The sequence below is a fragment of the Aotus nancymaae genome, unplaced genomic scaffold (assembly GCF_030222135.1).
Source record: "Aotus nancymaae isolate 86718 unplaced genomic scaffold, 86718_ANA_hifiasm-v0.15.2.pri h1tg000029l, whole genome shotgun sequence".
Classification (NCBI taxonomy): domain Eukaryota; kingdom Metazoa; phylum Chordata; class Mammalia; order Primates; family Aotidae; genus Aotus; species Aotus nancymaae.
Genome location: NW_026988442.1, coordinates 93,217,501 through 93,242,610, shown reverse-complemented (window position 1 = coordinate 93,242,610; position 25,110 = coordinate 93,217,501). Strand labels below are relative to the sequence as shown.

Sequence of the window (25,110 nt, the reverse complement as noted above, 5' to 3'; positions counted from 1 at the left end):
ATTAGCTGAGCATGGTGGCCTGTGCCTGTAATCACAGCTACAGGCAGGAGAATTGCTTGAACCCAGGTGGTGAAATGGCGCCATTGCACTCCAGCCTGGGCGACAGAGGGCGACTCTGTCTCAAAAAAAAAAAATCATACAGGGAATCATCACAACAGTGGACACTTTCTTAGCTATCACACCAAAAATACAAGCAACACAAGGAAAAACAGGAAAATTGACTTAAAAATTTCATACTTTAGTGTACTGATGGACACTATCAAAGTAAAGAGGCAACTCAAGGAATGAGAACAAATATTTACAAATCACATATCTGATAAGGAGTATCCAGAATATATGAAAAACTGTAACTCAAAACAAAAAAACAAACAACCCAATTCAAAAATGGGTAAAAAGCTTGAATAGACATTTCTCCAAAGAAGACATACAGATGGCCACTAAGCATATGAAAAGACACTCCACATCGTTAGTCATTAGGAAAACGCAAATCAAAGCCACAATGAAATATCAGCTCCTACCCATTAGGAAGGCCTCTTTTTACAAATCAGAAAGTAACAAGTGCTGGAAAGGATGTGGAGCAGTAAGAACCATCACACTTTACTGGTAGGAATGGAAATGGTACAGCAACTATTAAAAAATTTTGTTGGCTCCTCAAAATGTTTAAACAGAATTACCATGCGATCCAAGAATTACACTTCTATGTGCATACCCAAACAAACTGAAAGCAGAGACTCAGCCAGATACTTGCACCCCAATATTTCACTGCAGCATTATTCACAACAGCCAAAAGGTGGAAACAACCCAAACGTCTCTTAGGGGACGAATAAACAAAACATGGTATATACATACAATGAAATATTACTCAGCCATTAAAAGGAGTGAAATTTTGACATGCACCATACATGGATTAGTCTTGAAAACATTACACTATGTGAAATAAGCCAAACACGAAGAAAAACATTAAGATTCCACTTATGAGGTACCAAGAATGGTGCCTAAACTCACAGATTTACAAAGTAGAATGGTGGTTGCCAGGGGCTGGGGAATAGTTGGGGATGAGAGGGGAAATAAGGAGTTATAATATTATGGGACAGAGTTTCAGTTTTCTAAGATGAAAAAAGTTCTAAAGATGGAGGGTGGTGATGATTGCACAACAATATGAATGCACATAATACCTGTAAACCATACACTTAAAAATTGTTAAAATGGGCCAGGCACAGTGGCTACACCTGTAACCTCAGTATTTTGAGAGGCCAAAGTAGGTGGATCACCTGAGGTCGGGAGTGGCTCATGCCTGTAACCCCAGCACATTAAGAGGCCAAGGCAGGTGGATCACCTGAGGTTGGGAGTTTGAGACCAGCCTGACCAACATGGAAAAACTCCATCTCTACTAAAAATAAAAAATTATCTGGGCGTGGTGGCACATGCCTGCAATCCCAGGTACTCAGGAGACTGAGGCAGAAGAATCACTTGAACCTGGGAGGCGGAGGTTGCAGTGAGCCGAGACTACGCCATTGAACTCCAGCCTGGGCAATAAGAGCGAAACTCCATCTCAAAAAAAAAAAATTTCTTGCCTGCTTTTAGACCTACAGCAGGCTGTGACTAAATGCTGGCTCACTAGTTTAACAAGATTACATCTCCCAGGCTGTGTTGCATAAAGTCTTGCCATCTCTTTTCTAGATAGATATTCCTTTTTTTATATATTTTTTAATCTGTGGTTTGAAGACTTAACATTGATTTTGCTCATTATTTAAAAAAAATAAAATAAAAGAAATCCTAGAAATTTTCAGGCAAAAAAAGCTATGGCTCTGTAATTCAATTCTAGGACAACTGCAATCTATCCATTCATCACAACATACGCTCTAAAATGCTGTTCTTTAAGAGCACTGGACCCACCTGCTGGAAGGCTTGGATCGTAGCTGAGTAGGAACGAAGAGACAGGCAAAATTTCAACAAATTCTGCTGGAGAGGTGACAGAAACCGAAATGCAGCTTCCAATATTGCATGATAATAGGAATAATCAGTACCTGTCAAGGAAAAACATTAACCAAAGTAATTGCATGTGACTAGAGATATCTAAAAAAGATAGTTCATGAAGCATAAAGCTGTGTTACAAAGGTATGTGATGGAAGTTTTACAAGTATATTGTCTTGAACTATCAACAAATGCTTAAAATTCCCTGAAGGACACAATGCAGCTGGGCTCTTCCTCTCTTATTCTCTTCTTCCCAACTATTCCCGCCCCTGGACCACTATTTTCCCACTTACCTGGATGACTTAACTGGTATGTACTTCTTCAGAAAAAATGTAGCTGTAAAATCACCTACTCCAAGAAGTCTCCACAATCCCTACCCCATGCTTCAATGGACCAGTTAAATCTCTTCATTGATCCCAGAACATTTCTCTGTTTACCTCTTGCACTTATCATATCATTTACTAAATTATTTATTGACTGTCTGTCTATACCCCAACTAGATTTTTGGTCCCCAGAGGCAGAGATTATGAGCTATTTATCCTTATATCCCTGATGCCTAGCACACGGTATCTACTCCAAAAACTAAACAAAACTGAGTAGTGTGATGATGAACTATTAAAGAATACTGATGAAATTGTAAAGTTTGAAAAGAAGCATTTAAACAAAAAGTTGGACCAAACTATTTTGAAGAAAAAAAAAAAAATCCATGTACTAATGTGAAAAAATCTCCAGCATAAATGAAAAGCAAAGGCACAAAACAATGTATAAATTATTTTTTTTAACCAGGAGAAAGAATGAGAAATAAGAGCATATATGTATATATTTGCCATTAAAAACACTGAAGGCGCCGGGCGCGGTGGCTCACGCCTGTAATCCCAGCACTTTGGGAGGCTGAGGCAAGTGGATCACGAGGTCAAGAGATCGAGACCATCCTGGTCAACATGGTGAAACCCCGTCTCTACTAAAAATACAAAAAATTAGCTGGGCATGGTGGTGCATGCCTGTAATCCCAGCTACTCAGGAGGCTGAGGCAGGAGAATTGCCTGAACCCAGGAGGAAGAGGTTGCGGTGAGCCGAGATTGCGCCATTGCACTCCAGCCTGGGTAACAAGAGCGAAACTCCGTCTCAAAAAAAAAAAAAAACACTGAAGGCTATATAAACTAATTTAAAATGTCATAAAAAGCAGGAAAAACACAGAAGAAACACGGTCAAGAAGGAAACAAGATTTTTCTGTGTATAACCTTTCATATAGCTTTGACTTCGGAATCACATATTATCCATGCAAAAAACATAAATTTTCCATTTTAAAAGACAAGCACAGTGATTCATGCTTGTAATCCCAACACTTTAGGAGGCTGAGGCAGGAGGATTTCCAGAGCCCAGGAGCTCAAGAGATCAGCCTTGTTAAAATAGTGAGTCTTCTTTTAAAAAAATAACAATAGGCTGGCACAGTGGTTCACGCCTGTAATCCCAACACTTTGGAAGGCCAAGGCAGGTAGATTACCTGAGGTCGGGAGTTCAAGACCAGCCTAACCAACATGGAGAAACCCTGTCTCTACTAAAAATACAAAATTAGCCGGGCATGGTGGTGCATGCCTGTAATCCCAGCTACTTGGCAGGCTGAGGCAGGAGAATAACTTGAACCCAGGAGGCAGAGAGGTTGCAGTGGGCTGAGATAGTGCCATTGCACTCCAGCCTGGGCAAGAAGAGCAAAACTCTGTCTCAAAAAAATAAATAAATAATTTTACAAAGTAAAATAAAATAAAAATAGGCTGGGCACGGTGGCTCACACCTATAATCCTAGCACTTTGGGAGGCCAAGGCGGGCGGATCACCTGAGGTCAGGAGTTCGAGACCAACCTGGACAATATGGTGAAACCTCATCTCTACCAAAAATACAAAAATTAGACAGGCAAGGTGGCATGCACCTGTAATCCCAGCTGAGGCAGGAAAATCACTTAAACCCAGGAGGCAGAGGTTACAGTGAGCTGAGATCACACCACTGCACTCTAGCTTGAGCAACAGAGGAGACTCCATCTCAAAAAATCAATTAATTAATTAATTAAAATTTTTCATCTAAAAAATAAAATATAAATATTTTATGAGGTACACTATAAAAGGTTCTATACTTTTATACTATAAAAGATTCTATAGCATCTTCTATGTAAAAACTAGATTTAAAAAAATCTCAAAATGAGGCCAGAACGTTAGTGGTGTCAATCTTTGGGTGGTAGGAATATTAATATTTCAAACAAAATGTTTAACATACTTTCATGTTGTTCATGGAATTTATACTCCTATAACTTTAATGAATATGTATTATCATTTATACCGAAGAAATTTCATTTTAAATGTCAAAGTTCAAATTTGATTATAAACCCACTTAGATAAATCTGTTCCATAAAATCTTAAAAATAAAAGAATTTTTGATAATTTAATTATAGTTGCCTTTAAATTAATAAAACTTACAGATGCTTGTTTAAAATCTTTACATATATACATTGTAAAAAAAAAAAAAAAGGGCCGGGCGCGGTGGCTCACGTCTGTAATCCCAGCACTTTGGGAGGCCGAGACGGGTGGATCACGAGGTCAAGAGATCGAGACCATCCTGGTCAACATGGTGAAACCCTGTCTCTACTAAAAATACAAAAAATTAGCTGGGCATGGTGGCACGTGCCTGTAGTCCCAGCTACTCAGGAGGCTGAGGCAGGAGAATTGCCCGAACCCAGGAGGCAGAGGTTGCCGTGAGCCAAGATCGCGCCATTGCACTCCAGCCTGGGTAACAAGAGCGAAACTCCATCTCAAAAAAAAAAAAAAAAAGATTCAGGCTGGCATGGTGGCCCATACCTGCAATCCCATCACTTTGGTAGGCCAAGGCAGGAGGTGGGGCAGGAGTCTGAGACCAGCCTATGCAACACAGCAAGACCCATCTTTACAAAATTTAAAAATCAGTGGCCTGGCGCGGTGGCTCATGTCTGTAATCCCAGCACTTTGGGAGGCCGAGGCGGGCGGATCATGAGGTCAAGAGATCGAGACCATCCTGGCCAACATGGTGAAACCCCATCTCTACTAAAAATACAAAAAATAGCTGGGCATGGTGGCACCTGCCTGTGGTCCCAGCTATTCGAGAGGCTGAGGCGGAAGAATCGCTTGAACCTAGGAGGCGGAGGTTGCAGTGAGCCGAGATTGCGCCACTGCACTCCAGCCTGGCGATAGAGCAAGACTCTGTCTCAAAAAAAAAAAAAAAAAAAAAAAAATTAGCCATGCCTGGTTACACGCACCCATGATACCAGTTACTGAGGAAGATGAAGCAGAAAGACTGCTTCAACTCAGGAGTTCAAGATTATACTGAGCTATGATCATACCACTGCACTCCAGCCTCCAGAGCAAGACGCTTGTCTCTAAAACCAAAACTAGGCTGGGCTCAGTAATCCTAGCACTTTGGGAGGCCAAGGCAGCCGGATCACCTGAGGTCAGGAGTTTGAGACCAGTGTGGCCAAGATGGTAAAACCGCATCTCTACTAAAACTACAAAAAGTAGCCAGGTGCGATGGTGGGCACCTGTAATCCCAGCTACTTGGGAGACTGAGGCAGGAGAATCACTTGAGCCCAGGAGGCAGAGGTTGCAGTGAGCTGAGATAGCACCACTGCACTCCAGCCTAGGTGACAGAGTGAGACTCTGTGTCGAAAAAATACATAAAATAAAAAATAAAATCTAGCCGGGTGCAGTCATTCACACCTATGACCCCAGCACTTCGGAAGGCCAAGGCAAGAGGATCACTTGAGCTTTTTTGTAGAGACCCTCTTTTCGTACAGACCCTGTCTCTACAAATAAAAATATGTTTTTAATTAGCCCAAATAAAAAATAAGTATAAATAAAATAAAAAAAATAAAAACAATCTTTGGCTATATTACAGAGTGAAAAAAGTGAAATAAAATAAAACAAAACAAAAAGATTCAGCCAACTTTAAAAATATGTTTTTTGTTTTTTTTTTTTTTTTTTTTTGAGATGGAGTTTTGCTCTTGTTACCCAGTCTGGAGTGCAATGGCGCAATCTCGGCTCACCGCAACCTCCGCCTCCTGGGTTCGGGCAATTCTCCTGCCTCAGCCTCCTGAGTAGCTAGGATTACAGGCATGCACCACCATGCCCAGCTAATTTTTTGTATTTTTAGTAGAGACGGGGTTTCACCATGTTGACCAGGATGGTCTCAATCTCTTGACCTCGTGATCCACCCGCCTTGGCCTCCCAAAGTTCTGGGATTACAGGCGTGAGCCAAAAATATGTATTATTTTAATAAAAATTAAAAAAAATCAATCCAGGCAAGGTGCAGTGGTTCATGCCTATAATCCCAGCACTTTAGGAGGCCAAGGTGGGAGCATCACTTGAGCCCAGAAGATCGAGACCAGCCTGGGCAACACAGCAAGACTCTCTTGTATTAAAAAAGAAAAAAAAAGGAAATAATTTTAAAAGAAGAAAAAAAAAAATCAACTCATTAACATCAATAGCAGTCACACAATTTTGAAACATTTCCTCTTCTATAAGAACCTATATCTGACCAGGGACAGTGACTCATGCCTGTAATCCCAGCACTTTGGGAGGCTGAGGTGGGTGGATCACTTGAGGTCAAAAGTTCAAGACCAACCTGGCCAACATGGTAAAACCCCATCTCTACTAAAAATATAAAAATTTGGCCGGACACCAGTGGCTCATGCCTGTAATCCCGGCACTTTGGGAGGTTGAGGCAGGCAGATCATCTGAAGTCAGGAGTTTGAGACCAGCCTGGCTAACATGGTGAAACCCTATTTCTACTAAAAATACAAAAAATTAACTGGGCATGGTGGCAGGCGCCTGTAATCCCAGCTACTCAGGAGGCTGAGGCAGGAGAATCGCTTGAACCAGGGAGGTGGAGGTTGCAGTTAGCCGAGATCACATCACCACACTCCAGCCTGGGCGACAGAGCAAGCAAGACTCTGTCTCAAAAAGAATAAATCAGCCGGGCATGGTGGCAAGTGCTTGTAGTCCCAGCTACTCAGAAGGCTGAGCCAGGAGAAATGATTGAACCCTGGAGATGGAGGCTGCAGTGAGCCTAGATTGCACCACTGCACTCCAGCCTAGGCAACAAAACTTCTCAAAAAATAAAACTTTTAAAAAAAAAGAACTTACATCTGTCAATGTAAATTAATATTCAAGGTTCTAACTACTCACATATCAGCATCTCCAACTATTAATGTTTACACTCTATATAGCTTATATCAAGTTTAAAAAATGTGAAAGCACATCATAAAAACTGCAAATGAGGTTTTACAGGATGGATAATCATTAACTTGATACCTTACTCAAGTTGTGGGTGGCTGGCAGGCATAATGGAAAACATTCTGGATGACACTAACTTAGTGATAGTGAACTTAACAGACAATAGCTCAGTTTTGTAATTAGTTCATAACAACAACAAAAACCAGTCAATCAGATTAGATGGTTATTAATACCGAATGATTTGAAATGAAATGTACTTGTACAAAATATTCACAAAGCACTTTAATAAAGGATTATGATAGAACAAAAACAAAAGGGAAAAAAACAAAGGTACCATTATAGCCAAAGTTATAAACTGCTTCAAAAATATTTGTGTTGTGTTGGCTCTTCCTGAGAGCCATCATAACTCCAGTCATTAAAGACAACAATGTTTTTCATTAACTGCCATGCCACACATAATATAAAGAGACTGTTTTTTCCTAATATTTTCCCAGACACCAAAGTCAAAGAAGCATTTGCTTCAATTTTACCGTGATGATCTGATGATCCAACATTTTGACTGGCTTCTACAAAATTCCAAAATTTCTCTTGACTGTCTTCTGCTAAAAACTCACTGGGAGAAAAGGGGGAAATGTCAGAAATAAAACAATAAAATTTTCTAATATAAACTGTATTACTAAAAAGAGTAAAAATAAGTTTTGAAGTTTCTAAATGTCTGTAGTTTGAATCTATAATCTATATTATACTCCTTTATGTATAGTATATATATTTTTAATGATAAGCAAGTCCTATCAGCTTATTAGTTACTAATAGCTTATGAACTGTTTGACTTATTAGCTATTTCTTAAGAAACCTGGAATAATAAAAACATAACAGGAAAGTCTCAATATAAGAAAGCTTATGAAACCCCACTGGCAAAAATACTATGAGTAGTGAAAGCAGAATTAGGAACTGATAATTCTAGTGCTAGTTTGCTTACTTATTTTCTGAAAGGCCTTAGAAAGAACAAAAAAATATTTTGCCTAAAGTTCTCCCACAGTAAAATATGAACCCTAGAAAAACTTCTGGGAGACTAAAGGCAGCATGATGTAATCTTTTAACACCCATAAATCCAAATTTTCAAGATCACCAAATTCAGTTTAAAATTAGCACTGATCTAACAAAACCAGATCCAAGAACTTAAAGCCATCTCAATTTTTTTTTGACTTTACACTACTAAAATAATGGCCAATCTAAATTTCCCTTCATTCAAGAGTCTAAAACCCCTAAAAGGAAATGCATGTAGTAATTGAACGATTCATGTCAATTGGTTATCCTCTCCTCTGAGCCATAGTACTAATGCAGTGGTGATCTTTCACTGTCTTAAAGCAAACTACAGATCTGGATCTCAGCTTACCTAGCCAAAGGAAGACTTTCCCATTACTTGTCAACACTGGGGTGTACAATCTCACTCTACTCCACAGCTAGACACAGAAATATGGGAAAAATAAGAAACATTTCCTAATAATGCACAGCTTCTCTAAAAATAAGTTTCTGAAAATACTCATTAACATAATATATTAAATTTCTTAATGCCTCCTTGAGAATAGTATTTTCTAGGCTTTCTAGTAACTGACATAGACACCACATCAAGCTTAGCACAGCTTATAGTCTAAGAAAACAGGAACTAAGACAGATACATTAGGATATGCAAATAAACACTAAATTAATTAATTAAAGGCACATTCACAAGATAAGCTAGCAGAGAGGGTCAGGGTGACATACTCATCAGTATGGTGAGAAACAGGCTTCACTCAAGCTAAGACTCTCCCAGTAAAGGCCATACAGAAATAAATATGTGCTTTTCATACGATTACAGGGAAACTTCTTGAAACACGCGTTCTTTTTCACCCCACTGCGTACATTAAGTCTTACAAGGTCTAAACTTGGAACAGTCCTATATTACTTACTAGATCCACTGAAACAAGAAGAAGATATCATTAAATAAATGCTGCTTTTTTTATGTATATTTTTGTTGCTTTTTGTTTTTTTAGCTTCTCATGTAATACTTATTCCACTGAGTATAATAGGGGAGAAGAAGAACAAGATATCATTAAATAAATGCTGGTTTTTTTATAGCATATTTTTGTTTCTTTTTGTTTTTTTAGCTTCTCATATAATACTTATTCCACTGAGTATAAATTATGATTTTACAGGCCAGGCATAGTGGCTAACACCTATAATCCCAGCACTTTGGAAGGCCGAGGCGGATGGATCACCTGAGGTCAGGACTTCAAGATCAGCCTGGCCAACACGGTGAAACCCCTTCTCTACTAAAAACACAAAAAAATTAGCCGGGCATGGTGGCGCATGCCTGTAATCCCAGCTACTTGGAGGCCGAGGCAGGAGAATCGCTTGAACCTAGGAGGTGGACATTGCAGTGAGCCGAGATCGCACCATTGCACTCCAGCCTGGGCAACAAGAGTGAAACACCAACTCAAAAAAAAAAAATTATTATTTTACAAGTTATATGAGCTCTAGGATTTGCTTTAAAATATTCCAGTGCTGTAGGAGAGAAGGTGGTGGTGATGTGGTTATTGGACTTATATTGATAATTGATAAAACAGAATGCTGGGTACAGAGAGAGTACATTATACCATTCTCTCCATATATAAATGTTTTGAAATGCCATAATCTAGGACAAGTTTTTAATCTACAACACAAAAAACTACAAACAACCAGAATGAATGCCCACAAGATAGTACAAATCGGGTGGCAACTTGTTCTCTTAGATTTCCAAAGCTATGGTGGGAGATCAGCATTGGCCTTCCTTCTATGCAGAACCAGAAGGAGAGAAGAAACTACTATTTAAGGAGGGTCTACGGTGTGACAGTCACTATGCTTGGCATATTCACCCAAGCCCTCAAATCCACACAGCCACCCTTAGATATAACCATTTTTCAAATAAAGAAGCTGCAATTCGGAGATGCTACAACTTGCTTAGGGACATAGAGTTAGTCAATGGAAAAGCTGGAATATAAACTCATGTCTATTTAATTTATACCTCTTTCATGCTACATTCTTGGGTCATTACAAAATTTAGCACTCAATAAATGATTATTGGCTTTGACTTTAATAATACCTCCTTGTGATATATTTCTGTAACTACAGCTGCAGAAAACATTTAGTGTTTTACTTCAATTCAAGGTAAGTATAACTTCATGGACAACCACAAAGCTACAACTCTGTCACAAACATCAGATCCAATCTAAAAATATACAACAGGAATATTTTTAGTCCCTAAGGACTAGATGCAAGGAAGGCAAAAGATCTGTGGTGGCTGCATGCCATAAAGTGTAGCAAAAGATTCTGATCCTTCATCCTTAATCAAATGAACAGAGTGCCTCAATCCATCATCAGGGTCTCCCATAGAAATAAGAAGGAAGGATGGTGGGCTCAACTAGCTCTGGAGGCAAATACTACACGGATTCAAATAAGCATAGCTCATTTCTATATGTTGCCTACATGTCCTATTACCTTGGCAAACTGTATACAAATAGCTACAGGAAAAAGAGGCCTAAAAATAGTAAACCAAAATGGCAAGTGTAGCTCTTACTTCACATGTCAAGGAAAAAAATTAATAAAAATAAGCATAAAAGGCTGGGTGCAGTGGCTCATGCCTGTAATCCCAGCACTTTGGGAGGCCAAGGAGGGCAGATCACCTGAGGTCAGGAGTTCGAGACCACCCTGGCCAACATGGTGAAACCCCAACTCTACTAAAAAGACAAAAATTAGCCAGGCCTGCGCCAGCTACTCAGGACATTAAGGCAGGAGAATGAGAATGAGCTTGAACCCGGGAGGCAGAGGTTGCAGTGAGTCAAGACGGCGCCACTGCATTCCACCCCGGGTGACAAAATGAAACTCTGTCTCAAAAACGGGGTGGGGGAGGGGACAGTAAATTCCAATGACAGATTTATACCAAATAAATCATTCAAAATAAGATTAGCAAAAAGGAAAAGAAAAACTTTAGTTTTTAGAGTCCAGGCTCAGGTAGTCTAGCTCAGGCAGTCTCAAAATATCTTTGGTCACTGTTTTTTGTTGGTTTTGTTGGGCTTTTGTTCCCCATAATAAGAACTCTAAAAAAAAGAGCCACTTCATTTTTACAACTACTCCGTATCTAAGTTCTGGCACTTGAGAAGCTTGACCCATCTATCAAATCAGTTATTATAATATCACTATGTATTATATACAATGGTTTTGTCTTTGTTGTGCCACTTCCGTGCTGAGAAAGAATGGCAGAGAGAGGTGATGGAAGGAAGTCTATTTAGCAGAAAGTCGGCTAGGCTCCTAAGCCAGTCAAGACCGGCCCCTGCATGCCCTTTCCCATTGGCCCTCTTAGCAATATCAAATGAGGCTTTTTCCTTAAGAGGTGCAACCACTGGTTCACGCAATTAACATAGCAAAACTCTTCATCCACATTTTTCTAGGAATTAAGGGAAAAATGTTAGAATACAAAATTCTAGAAGCCAGGCATGATGGTTCACACCTGTAATTCCACCACTTTGGGAGGCCGAGGCAGGTGAGCTCACGAGTTCGAGACCAGCCTGACCAACAAGGTAAAACCCCACCTTTATAAAAAATACAAAAATAAGCTGGGGTGGTGGCTCATGCCTGTAGTCCCAGCTACTCGGGAGGCCTAGGTGGGAGGATGGCTTGAGCCCAGGAGGCAGAGGTTGCAGTAAGCTGAGATCACACCACTGCACTCTAGCCTGGACACCAGAGACAGATCGTCTCAAAAACTCTCAAAAAAAAAAAAATTCTAAATTTAAGATGAAGAAGACAGACCACAAAGTGATTGAGGTGATATGATAGTCCAAATTTCTAGTACGATCAAACACCGAGACTTACCAAGTGCTTGCTCCTCAATCTACCTACACTTATCCTTTGGAAAGTTCCTGCTAATTCTACCTCTATATTACTTGGATATAATAAAAATAAGTTTCCATCCATAAGCATATGAACCCTACCTATAAAGACAGTATCTCGTTATAATTATTTATAAATGCTAGCGAAAAAGTACACTTGGAATACAAAATTTCCCATGAAATTATTGACTATATTGTATTTCACTAATTTTTAGACAACTATTGTTTTATGAAAAAAATCTACCCATTTTAATTGTAAGATAACGTCTTTCTTTTTTTGAGATGGAGTATTGCTCTGTTGCCCAGGCTAGAGTGCAATGGCACAATCTTGGCTCACTGCGACCACCATCTCCTGGGCTCAAGTGATCCTCCCACTTCTGCCTCCCAAGTACCTGGGACTACAGGCACGCACTACCACACTCAGCTATTTTTTTTTTTTGGAGAGATGGGTTTCCCCATATTGCCCAGGCTGGTCTGAAACTCCTTGACTCAAGCAATTCACATACCTCAGCCTCCCAAAGTGCTGGGATTACAGGCATGAGCCACCAGGCCTAGCCATGTTTTTAATCATTTAAAAAGAAAGATTGAGCTTCGTGGGCATAATCTCCTAATCTTATGCTCAGGCATGCACCAGCAGGCCCAGCTAATTGTTGCCAGGCTGGTCGTCAACTCCTGACCTCAAGTGATCCACCCACCTCGGCCTCCCAAAGTGTCGGGATTATAGTTGTAAGCCAACACACTGAGCCTTCTTCTAGGTTCTTAAGGGAAATATGTCCTCTTTCCCCGACATTGCTAAGCCATCTTCTCTTCCTTTTATCAATTACCTCTTAAAACTTTCTTCAAATAAGGAAAAAATTTAAATACAACTGGCCAGGCATAGTGGTTCACGTCTGTAATTTCAGCACTTTGGGAGGCCGAGGTGGGCAGCGGGCAGATCAAATGAGGCTAGGAGTTCGAGACCAGCCTGGCCAACATGGCAAAATCCTTATCTCTACTAAAAATACAAGGATTAGCTGGGCATGGTGGGGCACTTCTGTAAACCTAGCTACTTGGGAGGCAGAGGCATGAAAATCCCTTGAACCTGAGAGGCGGAGTCGTAGTGACCTGAGATCTCACCAATGCACTCCAGCCTGGGCAACAAGCAAGACTCTATCTCAAAAACTAAACAAATAAACACAACTCTCTTCCCTTGTTACGCTTTTTGGAAAGTAACATACTAACTTACCCAACACAGTTATTTGTCTAACGTTCCTACATATCTCTATAAACCCATAGAGCCCTTGTCCTACTGAACAATGCTGTGCCCTAACAGCCTTTGTACAACACATACCACAGTGCACACTGAAAGAGGCTCTTCATAAATGCATTTGATGATAATCTCACTCCTTAAAAAGCTCCCAAATGTTCACTGTCAGAGCCTGTATTTATACTCAAATACGTGAAGGGAAAAAAAAATGTTCTCTTACCTGGCTTCTAACAACAATGGAGTGGAAAACCATTTTGTTGTAAGAGAGGTTGTAATGGCTTTTGAGTCTGCCTTTACTGAGGAGAACAGCCACAGAACCATGAGTACAATCAGAACTCCCATTTTATAGCAAACTCCTAAAAGGAAAAAAAGAAAAAAAGTTTTGCTACAAGGTAATTTTTTTTTGGAGACGGAGTCTTGCCCTGTCACCCAGTCTGGAGTACAATGGCGCGATCTCAGCTCACTGCAACCTCTGTCTCCTGGGTTCAAGTGTTTCTCCTTCCTCAGCCTCCCAAGTAGCTGGGATTATAGGCACATGCCACCACGCCCAGCTAATTTTTTGTATCGTTAGTAGAGACAGGGTTTCACCATGTTGGCCAGGCTGGTCTGAACCTCCTGACCTCATGATCTGCCTGCCTTGGCCTCCCAAAGTGCTGAGATTACAGGCATGAGCCACCGGCCAGCCTGCTATAAGATAATTTTAACCTCATACTTGGAGACACAAAATAACAATCCTAATACTTGGAGACACAAAATAAGTTAGTGAAACAGAAATGCTTCTGACATATAATAGCACCTAATATCTAGCTAGTCCAACAGATATTTGCTGAGTGACTGACATATAACTGAAGGCATTTAGGTTATTACATTCTTTCCTACAAAGGCTCTGCTTCATTTCCAGAGGAATCTACACTGTATCGGTATAAAAACCAATTGGTGGCACACCAGGTTGCACACAACCATACTTTATAAAGAATGTAAGCAAATAAAGCTGAGATGGGTGAAAATGTAAATGATGGGCATTAAGGGTTGAACTGTTCCCCCCCTAAAAAAATATGGAAATCCTAGTCCCCAGTACCTCGTAATGCCAACTTATTTGTGAGTATGGTCTTTACAGAGGTCATCAGTTAAAACAAGGTTATTAGGTGGGCGCTAATCCAATGACTGATGTTATAAAGAGAAGAAATCTGAACAGAGATAGCACAGAGGGACAACTACGTAAAGAGACACCGGGGACTGCCAGGTGAACACAAGAGGCACACACTAAAATTATACTGTAAACTAAGGAATGCCTGAAATTGAAGCTGAAGAGTCAAAGAAAGATTCTCCTCCGAAGATTTCAGCGACAACAGGATCCTGTGAAACCATAATCAGGACTTAATCAGGACTTCTAGCACTGTGAGACAGTAAATGTCTGTTGTTCTAAGCCACCCAGTTTGTGATACTTTGTTATGGCAGCCCTAGGAAACTAACATAATGGGTCTCAAATGTAAACTCAGACTGGTTCTAAAATGCAGAAATGTAAGATTTTAGTGGCTTCCCAAGCCATCTACAAAATGAGGAATCTGGTGTCACTGGCAAAGTGGATAGCTACAGAATGCAGGCCTCCTGACTCCCTCAGCAGCCTCTCCAAGCCTGTCAAGATCCTCACAGACAGCATCCAGAAAATTTCAGAAAAAGGTCTCCAGCTGCAGATTTCTCAGATCTGATTTTCATTGCAAAAGTCCACCTAACAGAACCCTAATCAGACCTCCCCTGAGCTATATAAAAGTCAGTATCCAAGCTCCACCCATGTGAATGACAACTAAAAGGGGGTGTGAATATGTGGAAAACACTAACCTATCCTTAGGCTTCAGAATGTTAGCTCTGGTAAGGCTCACTTCCATCTCATCCCAGTTTCTTAATACTGGTTATAAAATCTATCACTGAGGGAGGCTGTCCACATTAAGAACCAGTCAACAGCATCTTTTTATAAAAAGCATCATTAGCATTAACATCCTATTTCATATAACATACAGTATCTCCGAAGAACAATCGTCAAAAGCAAAATAAATTATACCAAATAGAAAGTGGCTTTTAGAAGCATTCTAAGTTCAAGGCACTGCCAGCTTCTTTCGAGACAAAAAAAAAAAATTAATAAATTAGCCAGGCTTGGTGGCATGCACCTGTGGTCCCAGCTACTTGGGAGGCTGACGTGGGAAGAGAGTTTGGGCCCAGGAGGTCCATGCTGCAGTGAACAATGATGGCATCACCGCATTCTAGCCTGGGCGACAGGGCAAGACCTGTCTCAAAATCTAATAATAAGATGAACATCTCACTTATAAATAAAAACACTCAGAAGTGCTTTTCAAAATCAACATTTGTAAAAACTGCTATAGAGGCTACAAAAACGAATGAATACACACACAAAAATGGAACCTACTGAAATTAGAGATAACCAAACTAGATTTTATATAATGAAACCTGCTAGCAGTAATTCCTGGCTGGGTCAGGGAAGAGGATATAGGCCTTCTTTGGAATCTAGTAAAGTTACTGACATTTCTCACAGTGGAACAAACTTTTTTTTTTTTTTTTTTTTTTTTTTTTTTTTGATACAGAGTACCACACCATCGCCCCAGCTGAAGTACAGTAATACGAACTCAGCTCACTACAACCTCTACCTCCTGGGTTCAAACGATTCTCCTGCCTCAGCCTCCCAAGTAGCTGGGATTACAGGCAGCCACCACCATGCCAGGCTAATTTTTGTATTCTTAGTAGAGATGGGGTTTCACCATGTTGGCCACGCTGGTCTCAAACTCTTGACCTTATGATTCGCCTGCCTCGCCCTCCCAAGTGCTGGGATTACAGGTGTGAGCCACCATGCCCGGCCGCAAGACCCAAACTTTTATGTACAACTTCAGATCACCCAAGAATTCTCTTAGGACTGGCTGGGCGCAGTGGCTCACACCTGTAATTCCAGCACCTTGGGAGGCCGAGGCGGGCAGATCACTAGGTCAGATCAAGACCATCCTGGCTAACATGGTGAAACGTTGTCTCTACTAAAAATACAAAAAAATTAATCGGGCATGGTGGCATGTGCCTATAGTCCCAGCTACTTGGGAGACTGAGGCAGGGACTGCAGTGAGCTGAGATCCTGCCACCACACTCCAGCCTGGGCGACAGAGTAAGACTCCATCTCAGGGAAAAAAAAAAACATTCTCTTAGGTCTAACCACAGACACCCTTTCCCACAGGCCCACAGACTGCAACCTCAAAACCCTGTTCTATAGGACACAATAAACACGGTTTGTTTAAAAAAAAAAAAAGAACCTTTTAGCATCAGGGCAGCTGTGATCAATTCCTCAGTTTGCTACTTACTATCACTTTAACCATATATATGTTACCTAACTTCTCTGGCCCTTAGTCTCCAAGACTACTATGAAAGTAGGACTAACAGTATCTGCCTCACAGAGTCAATATGAAAATGAACAGGCAGGCCCAGCACAGTGGCTGACGCCTGTAATCCCAACACTTTGGGAGGCCGAGGCGGGCGGATCGCCTGAGGTCAAAGGAGTTCAAGACAAGTCTGGCCAATGTGGTGAAATCTCATTTCTACTAAAAATACAAAAATTAGCTGGGCGTGGTGGCAGGTGTCTGTAGTACCAGCTACTTGGGAGGCTGAGGCAGGAGAATCACTTGAACCCGGGAGGCAGAGGTTGCAGTGAGCTGAGACTACACCACTGTACTCCAGCCTGGGCAACAGAGCTAGACTCTGTCTCAAAAATAAATAAATAAATAAAATAAAATAATAAAAGAAAAAAGAAAAGTGAAAGCTCAAAGACACTAAGTACCTTGCCTAACTAATAGATAGCAGTGCTTAGAACTCACAACTTCCTGGCCGAGCTCAGTGGTTCAAGCCTGTTCCCAGCACTCTGGGAGGCCATGCAGATCACCTGAGGTTGGGAGTTCAAGACCAGACTGACCAACACGGAGAAACCCTGTCTCTACAAAAAAATACAAAATTCGCCAGGCAAGGTAGCACATGCCTGTAATCCTAGCTACTCGGGAGGCTGAGGCAAGAGAATCTCTTGAACCTGGGAGGCAGAGGTTGCGGTGAGCTGATCTCGCCATTGTACTCCAGCCTGGATGACAAGAGCCAAACTTCATCTCAAAGAGAAAAGAAAATGATCACATCATCTTGTGTTGTTACAGGGAAACTTAAAAAGAAAATGCTCACGGACAGCTGCAGGGAAGTTTTAAAAGAATTTTCTTCATAGTTTAATGTATTCCCCTGAAGTTCAATACACATTATAAGTGTGCCATGCTACTGTACAAAGTATTATGCTTACTTCCTTTAATAAGTTTCATGTGGCCAGGAGTTCAAGATCAGACTGGGCAACGAAACAAGACCTCATCTCTACAAAATAAATAAATAAATAAATAAATATGAGAATTTTAAATTTTTATTTAAAATTCTCATAAATAAAAAATGAGAATTTTTAAAAAATAAGCTTCAGCTAAGTTTATCAAAAACAAAAGCAAGTCAAGTGTTGCTAAATTCAACTAGCTTTATTAAAAAAAAAAAAAAAGCAAGCCAAGTGCAAAGGTTACAATCATTCCAAGTTTTGTGGTGGTGTTAAATAGCTATTTAAAATGTCTTCAAAGGCTTGCAAATGTAAGATTCTTGAAAGAAAGAGGGCACTTTACACTAAAATTGGCTGGCAAGTGCATCAATGAATGTTTCCAAAACAGTGTAGCACAGTGAGGCAAAAGACCCCAGGACTTCAAACGAACAAAATATGCTCCTTCTCAAATCTGCCAAGAAATGCAGAACAAGCTGCAGATTCTGGCCAAGGAACAAAAACAGTTCACATCTATAAATTACTGGCAACGGACGTAGATCTCATTCTGGCAGGTCCCACACTAAAAGTGAAACCGGATCATCCAATTCCCAGCCAGGAGATCACAGTATTAAACGAAAACAGCAACCAATACGCATCAACCCGAATTCATTTTAGGAAAAACACAAATCTATTTTTAAAAGCACGTCGTTCTGCAGTCAGGGACCTGCAAAGTGCTGGTTCTCAACTCACTGAGGCTCAAGCTTGGTCTAAATTCATGGTAGGACACTTCCCTCACTTCCCTATGCAGTTGGGCTCAAGGATCCAAAGCTCTTCAAAGAAGGTTCAAGACGGCTGAACAGAGCCCGCCGCCACCCCCGCGGAAGCGATACCTTGCCAAGAAGACCACTGAGGGCAACTCGGGGCGCTAGAGAACAGGGGAAGTGTTGGGACACCGGATGGGAAACTGAGTCACGGTAGAGACGGAAGCTCAATGTGACGGGGGCACAGGGTCGCCTCGCGCCTCAAACCCTCTCTCCGTCCATGAGGCCTCCTCATGCCACCCCTGGGTACCTGTCACCGGCAGCGCAGCCGCAGCACACGCACCGCTCGCGTCTCCCTTGCTGCCCATGCCCGGGCCGCGGTTAGTCCGCCACAGCGCCAGAGACAACGCCAGGGCGGGGCGGGGCGGGGCGGCAGCGGCGGTGAAGGCTGCGCCAGTGAGAAGCCGACACGCGCCTTTCCCGCGGCTCGCTCTACAGCCTGCCTCACAGAGAAACTGCCCAGCGGCCGGCCGCCCTTTTACTTCCGCTTCCTAAAGACGAACGCTGGAGGACTTCCGGCTACCGAGTCGAGACCTGGCAACCCAGAGCGTCGCGCGGTGGCCATGTTATCTCCGAGGGAGTCCCGTCACTCTCCTCACTTCCGCCCTTCGGGGTGGTGGGGCGGCTGCCAGTCTTCAAGGTCTTGGGAAGGTGCGTTGGGCGAACAGCTGAGACCCGAAAGATTTAACAGTCGGTGAAGTTCCAGTTTGGACTCTGGGACTTAGTCCCTTAAACCTTTATTAAAATCTTGCTTCGGTGGCACAGTAAGGACAATTGTCTTAATGTTTCTAAGCATCTTAGACTTTATACTAAACCCTAAAGTTTTGATACCTACTTTCCAGGGGGCATGATGAAAGGAAGACTTTTTAAATTTTATGGGCCGGTTTAGCTTATCTTAGTCGGGCAGCGGCAGCTTAGTCTACAGGGACTAATTTGTCCTTTGATTTTTTTTTCTTTTGAACAATCAGGACACTGATGATTTTTTTCTTTAACTAATGTAAACCAGTTTAAAATTGTTCTGGAATAGGTAGCGTTTCACCCACCCAGAAATGAATACGTCTTTGGAGGGTATATTTTTTAACTATATTAAGTCAAAATGTTCCTGCTGACAGGTGGTGGTTAAAAAAATAGAGATGTCAAAGTGAATGAAAAGCCAAAAATCCTTTTTGATTTGGAGTCTTGCTCTGTCGCCCAGGCTGGAATGCGGTGCCGCGATCTCACCTCACTGCAACCTCCGCCGCAGCCCCCTCCCGCCCCCACCACCCCTCGACCGATTCTCCCACTTCTCCCACCTCTATCTCCCGAATAGCTGGGATTACAGGCGTAAGCCACCATGCGCGGCTAATTTTTGTTTGTTTTGAGACAGAGTCTCGCTCTGTCGCCCAGGCTGGAGTGCAGTGACGTGGTCTCGGCTCACGGCAGACTCCGCCTCCCGGGTTCGAGCAGTTCTCTGTCTCAGCCTCCTGAGTAGCAGGGATTACAGGCACCTGCCACCACACCCCGCTAATTTTTTTACTTTTAGTAGAGGCGGGGATTTCACCATCTTTGCCAGGCTGGTCTTGAACTCCTGACGTCGCGATCCACCCTCCTGGGCCTCCCAAAGTGCTGGGATTAACAGGCTGGAGCCACTGTGCCTGGCTAATTTTTGTATTTTTAGTAGACGCGGGGTTTCACCATCTTGGCCAGGCTGGTCTCGAACTGCTGACCTCAGGTGATCCACCCACCTCGGCCTCCCCACTGCTGGGATTACAGGCATGAGCCACCGCGCCCGGCCCAAAATAATTTTAGGAAGTAAACATGAGCCAAGTTGATGATGAAGGGGAGGAAGGAGAGGAGAATGGAGGAGATGACTGATAGAACACTGATGGATTCCAACCTTACTTTTTCTGCATTTTCTCCAGTTCCTGGGAGCAAGTTACAGTTTTGTTTTTGTTTTTGTTTTTTTTCCTTTCCCCTTGTGCTCAGTCACCCTGTTCCTGAGGTTTCTTTTCTCTACACTATGGTTCTCAGCTTATTTTGGGGGAAATACCTGGAGCAGAATACAATGGGAAAAGAGTCTCGAGCCCTTTCTGTCCGAAATTCATTTTTATCCCTTCCTGTCTGAGCAAAAACTATGGAATCAACACCACTGAGCTCTGTGGGAAAAACTGCTTCCTTCACTCTGCTGGAAGCTGGAGGGCTCTAGGCCCCTGGGGAGCAAAGCCTTCAATTCTAGCTTTCTTCCTGCTTCCTCTGTATGTTAGGCTCCGAGAGTATACTGAGTCTCTATGTGAACATGGACAGTTAGCATTTACCAACATGTATCTGTCTACTTTCTCTTAAAAGAAGAAAAGCCCGGGCGCGCTGGCTCACGCCTGTAATCTCAACACTGTGAGGCCGAGACGAGCAGATCACCTGAGGTCAGGAGTTCGAGACCAGCCCGACCAACAGGGAGAAACCCTGTCTTTACTAAAAATACAGAAAAATTAGCCAGGCAATGGTGGCGGATGCCTGTAATCCCAGCTACTCAGGAGGCTGAGGCTGGAGAATTGCTTGAACCCAGGAGGCAGAGGTTGCCATGAGCCGAGATAGCGCCAGTGCACTCTAGCCTGGGCAACAAGAGCAAACCTCTGTCTCGAAAAAAAGAAAAAACTTTCAAAAAATGGGATTATAGAAATCAGCAAAGGTGGCTCTAAGATGTTTGTGTGGGTTAAGTGGGCATTTTGACAACATGGCTTCTCCTTTGGCATGTTTAATTGTGATGTCTAACAGACATCCTTGCAGTTTAAGATGATACTTTTAATATAAATGTTCTCTTAATGATGACTTGAGCCCTGCCACTCAATGGGAGAATTAGCAGAACCTGTAGGATCTTACTTGGAATTGACATTCTCTATTGTAGTTTTGTTCCTTTTATTTTTAAATTTTGTTTTACTAGAAAGGAAAGATGCTCAGTTTTAAACGTTAAAAATGTACAACTTGCTTTGTTACAATAAAACTGAATGTGTACACACAAACAAAAAGAAGAAATAGGAGCATTTTAAAATTTATTTCACAAGGGAGCTGTTTTATTAGCTTTCCATAGCGTGTTTTCTGGCCTTCTTTAAATCACTTCAGGTAATGCTTCCATAAAAAGGAGATTGGTAATTCACCACATTACAAAGTTGATTATATGCTTTTTCTTGGCCTTAACTTGATCTTCTGCTATGTGATAAGTGATCAAAACCAAAGTTTGCTTAGTTTTAAAATGCAACTAAGTGGTAGTGCAGAACTTCTAAGGAAGTTGGATTTCACCTTTTCTAAACCTTTCTCTGAAAAGTGCTACCTTGCCGGGTGCAGTGGCTCATGCCTGTAATCCCAGCACTTTGGGAGGCTGAGACAGGTGGATCACCTGAGGTCAGGAGTTCAATACCAGCCTGACCAATATGGTAAAACCCTGTCTTAAAAAAAAAAAAAAAAAATTATAAAAAATAAAAAGATTCTTCTTTGGAAAGAAAGAAGAAAAAAATTAAATTAAATTAAAAAATAAAAAGAAAAGTGCTACCTTATTTGAACAAAACCAGATTTTTAACTTTCTTAACTTTTTATTTAGAAATAATTATAAATTCACAAGAAATTGCAGGGCACGGTGGCTCACGCCTGTAATCCCAGCACTTTGGGAGGCCGAGGCGGGTGGATCACGAGGTCAAGAGATCGAGACCATCCTGGTCAACATGGTGAAACCCCATCTCTACTAAAAATACAAAAAATTAGCTGGGCATGGTGGTGCGCGCCTGTAATCCCAGCTACTCAGGAGGCTGAGGCGGGAGAATCGCCTGAACCCAGGAGGCGGAGGTTGTGGTGAGCCGAGATCACGCCATTGCACTCCAGCCTGGGTAACAAGAGCGAAACTCCGTCTCAAAAAAAAAAAAAAAAAAAAATTCACAAGAAATTGCAAAGGCAGTACACAGAGGTCCTTTGTACCCTTAAGCCCATTCCCCAATGATTACATTTCAAATACCTATATTACGATATGAAACCAGAAATTGACTTTGTACATTGTGTGGGGAGACAGGTATATTTCTGTCATTTTGTATATTTCTGTACATTTGTGTGACCACTACCAAATGAAGACCCACAGCTATTGCAGCACCACAAAGATCTCCCTTGTGCTACCCTCTTATGAAGTCAGAACTACTTTCCTACCCCCAAGACACCTAGCCTGTGACAATCATTTTGATCACTAAATATAAAATTTTTCTTATTTTTTCTTTTTTTTTTAGAGCCCAATCTGCCAGCATAAAATTATTCAATTCTAAAATGTTATATGAATAGAATCATATAGTATATATATAGCTTTTTTATTTTTATTTATTTTTTTACTCAGCATAACCACCTGTGGAGCCATACAAGTTATAGATATCAATAGCTTGTTCCTTTTTATTATTGAGTAATATTCCATGGTACGAACATACAGATTCATTTTAACATCACCTATTGAAGGACATTTGGGATTTTTCTAGTTCTGGACTATTACAAATAAAGCTCCTATTAACATTTATGTACAGGCTTGTATTTATTTATTTAAGAGATCAGGTCTCACCATGTTGCCCAGGCTGGTCTCGAACTCTTGGACTCAAACAATCCTCTCACCTCCGTCTCCCAAGGTGCTGGGATTACAGCCATGAGCCACAATGCCCAGCCCTATGTACGGGTTTTTTACATAGACCTGTTGTTTGTTTGTTTGTTGGAGATGGAGTATCGCTCTTGTCACCCAGGCTGGAGTGCAGTGGCATAATCTTGGCTTAATGCAACCTCTGCCTTTGAGTTCAAGCAATTCTCCTGCTTTAGCCTTCCAAGTACCTGGGATTACAAGTGTGCGCCACCACGCCTGGCTAATTTTTATATTTTTAGTAGAGATGAGGTTTTGCCATGTTGGCTAGGCTGTTTTCAAACCCTTGACCTCAAGTGATCTGCATGTCTTGGCCTCCCGAAGTGCTGGGATTACAGGCATGAGCCACCATGCCTGGCCTAGATCTAAGTTTTTATTTACCTGGGATGAATGACTAAGAGTACAATTACTTGATCATATGGTTGAAAATTGGAAATATCAAATTTTGCTTGTAAGAAACTGCCAAACTATTTCCTAGAATGGCTGTACCATTTTACATTCTCACCACCAATGTATGAAAGATCCAATTTCTCTGCATTCTTACCTACAATTGGTACTGTCATTATTTTTTATTTTCGTTATTTTGATAAATGTATAGTCATTCCTCCCCATGGTTTCAATTTGCATTTCCCTAATGGCTGGTGGTTATAAACACATTTTCACACGGTCATTTGCAATCCGTATATTCTTCGGTGGAATGCCTTGTCACATCCCAGCTTATTCTCTAATTAGATTATTTGGTTTTTCACTATTGAGTTTTGAGGGTATGTTATATATGATAGATACAAGTTATTTGTCGGCTATGTCATTTGGAAACATTTTCTCCCTGTGTGTAGCTTGCCTTGTCAGGCCCTTAACAGGATCTTTCTCAGAGCAAAAGTTTTTAATTTTGATGAAGTACAGTCTGTCCATTTTTCTCTTATGGATCTTGCTTTTAGTGACATGTCTAAGAACTACTCACCAAACCCTATGTCCTGAAGATTTTATCCTATGCTTCTAAACTTTTTATAGTTTTATGTTTTACATTTGAAATCTTTTTCCCCTCTGAGACAAGGTCTCACTCCGTCACCCAGACTACACCGCAGTGGCAAGATCACACCTCACTGCAGCATCAACCTCCTGGGCTCAAGCGATCCTCTCACCTCAGCCTCCCAAGTAGGTGGGACTACAGGTGCATGCCACCACACCCAACTAATTTTTTAGTTTTTGTAAAGACGAGGTCTCACTATGTTCCCCAGGCTGGTCTCCAAATCCTGGGCTCAGGTGATCCTCCCACCTTGACCTCCCAAATTATTGGGATTACAGGCACAAGCCACCACACCCTTCTGTTATGTTTTCCATTTTGAACTAATTTTTCTATTAGATCTGAAGTTAAGGTTGAGGTTGGTTGGTTGGTTTGTTGGTTTGTTTGTTTGTTTGTTTGTTTTGAGACAGAGTCCTCCCTCTGTTGCCCAGGCTGGAGTGCAGTGGTGTGCTCTCGGCTCACTGCAACCTCCACCTTCCAGGTTCAAGCGATCCTCATGTCTCAGCCTCCCAAGTGGCTGGGATTACAAGTGTGTGCCACTACACCTGGCTAATTTTTGTATTTTTAGTAGAGACAGGGTTTCACCATGTTGGCCAGGCTGGTCTCAAACTCCTGGGTTCAAGTAATCTGCCAGCCTTGGCCTCCCAAAGCACTAGGATTACAGATATGAGCCACCACACCTGGCCCCAGCACCATATATTAAAAAGACTAACTTTCTTCCATTGAAATGCTTTTAAACTTTGCCAAAACCAATTGTTAGTACTTGGATGGAGCGATCTGCAGGATCTATTCCATTGATCTGTATGTTCTTCCCTCCACCAATAAAAACAGTTAAATCTTTATTTTTTATGTAGTTTATTATTATTATTATTTTTAGAGATGGGGTTTCACCATGTTGCCCAGGCTGGTCTCAAACTCCTGAGCTCAGGCTATCCGCC

General features: G+C 41.6%; 1 protein-coding gene across 4 annotated transcripts in view; it reads right to left on the bottom strand.

Moving 5' to 3' along the window:
• Nucleotides 1-18,846, bottom strand: part of UGGT1 (UDP-glucose glycoprotein glucosyltransferase 1) — a 109,330-nt gene extending 90,484 nt beyond the window's left edge. For 3 of the 4 annotated variants that reach the window (XM_064382869.1, XM_064382870.1, XM_064382872.1), the window contains exons 1-4: nucleotides 18,769-18,846; nucleotides 13,597-13,732; nucleotides 7,757-7,839; nucleotides 1,897-2,027 (exon numbers count right to left, since the gene is read on the bottom strand). In XM_064382869.1, coding sequence (XP_064238939.1) covers nucleotides 1,897-2,027; nucleotides 7,757-7,839; nucleotides 13,597-13,732; nucleotides 18,769-18,826 — 408 coding nt within the window. In that variant the 5' untranslated portion in view covers nucleotides 18,827-18,846. Of the gene's footprint in view, nucleotides 1-1,896; nucleotides 2,028-7,756; nucleotides 7,840-13,596; nucleotides 13,733-17,703; nucleotides 17,738-18,768 lie in introns of those variants that run through there. The other variant, XM_064382871.1, reaches the window with a different exon arrangement.
• Nucleotides 18,847-25,110: the final 6,264 nt, after the last annotated feature.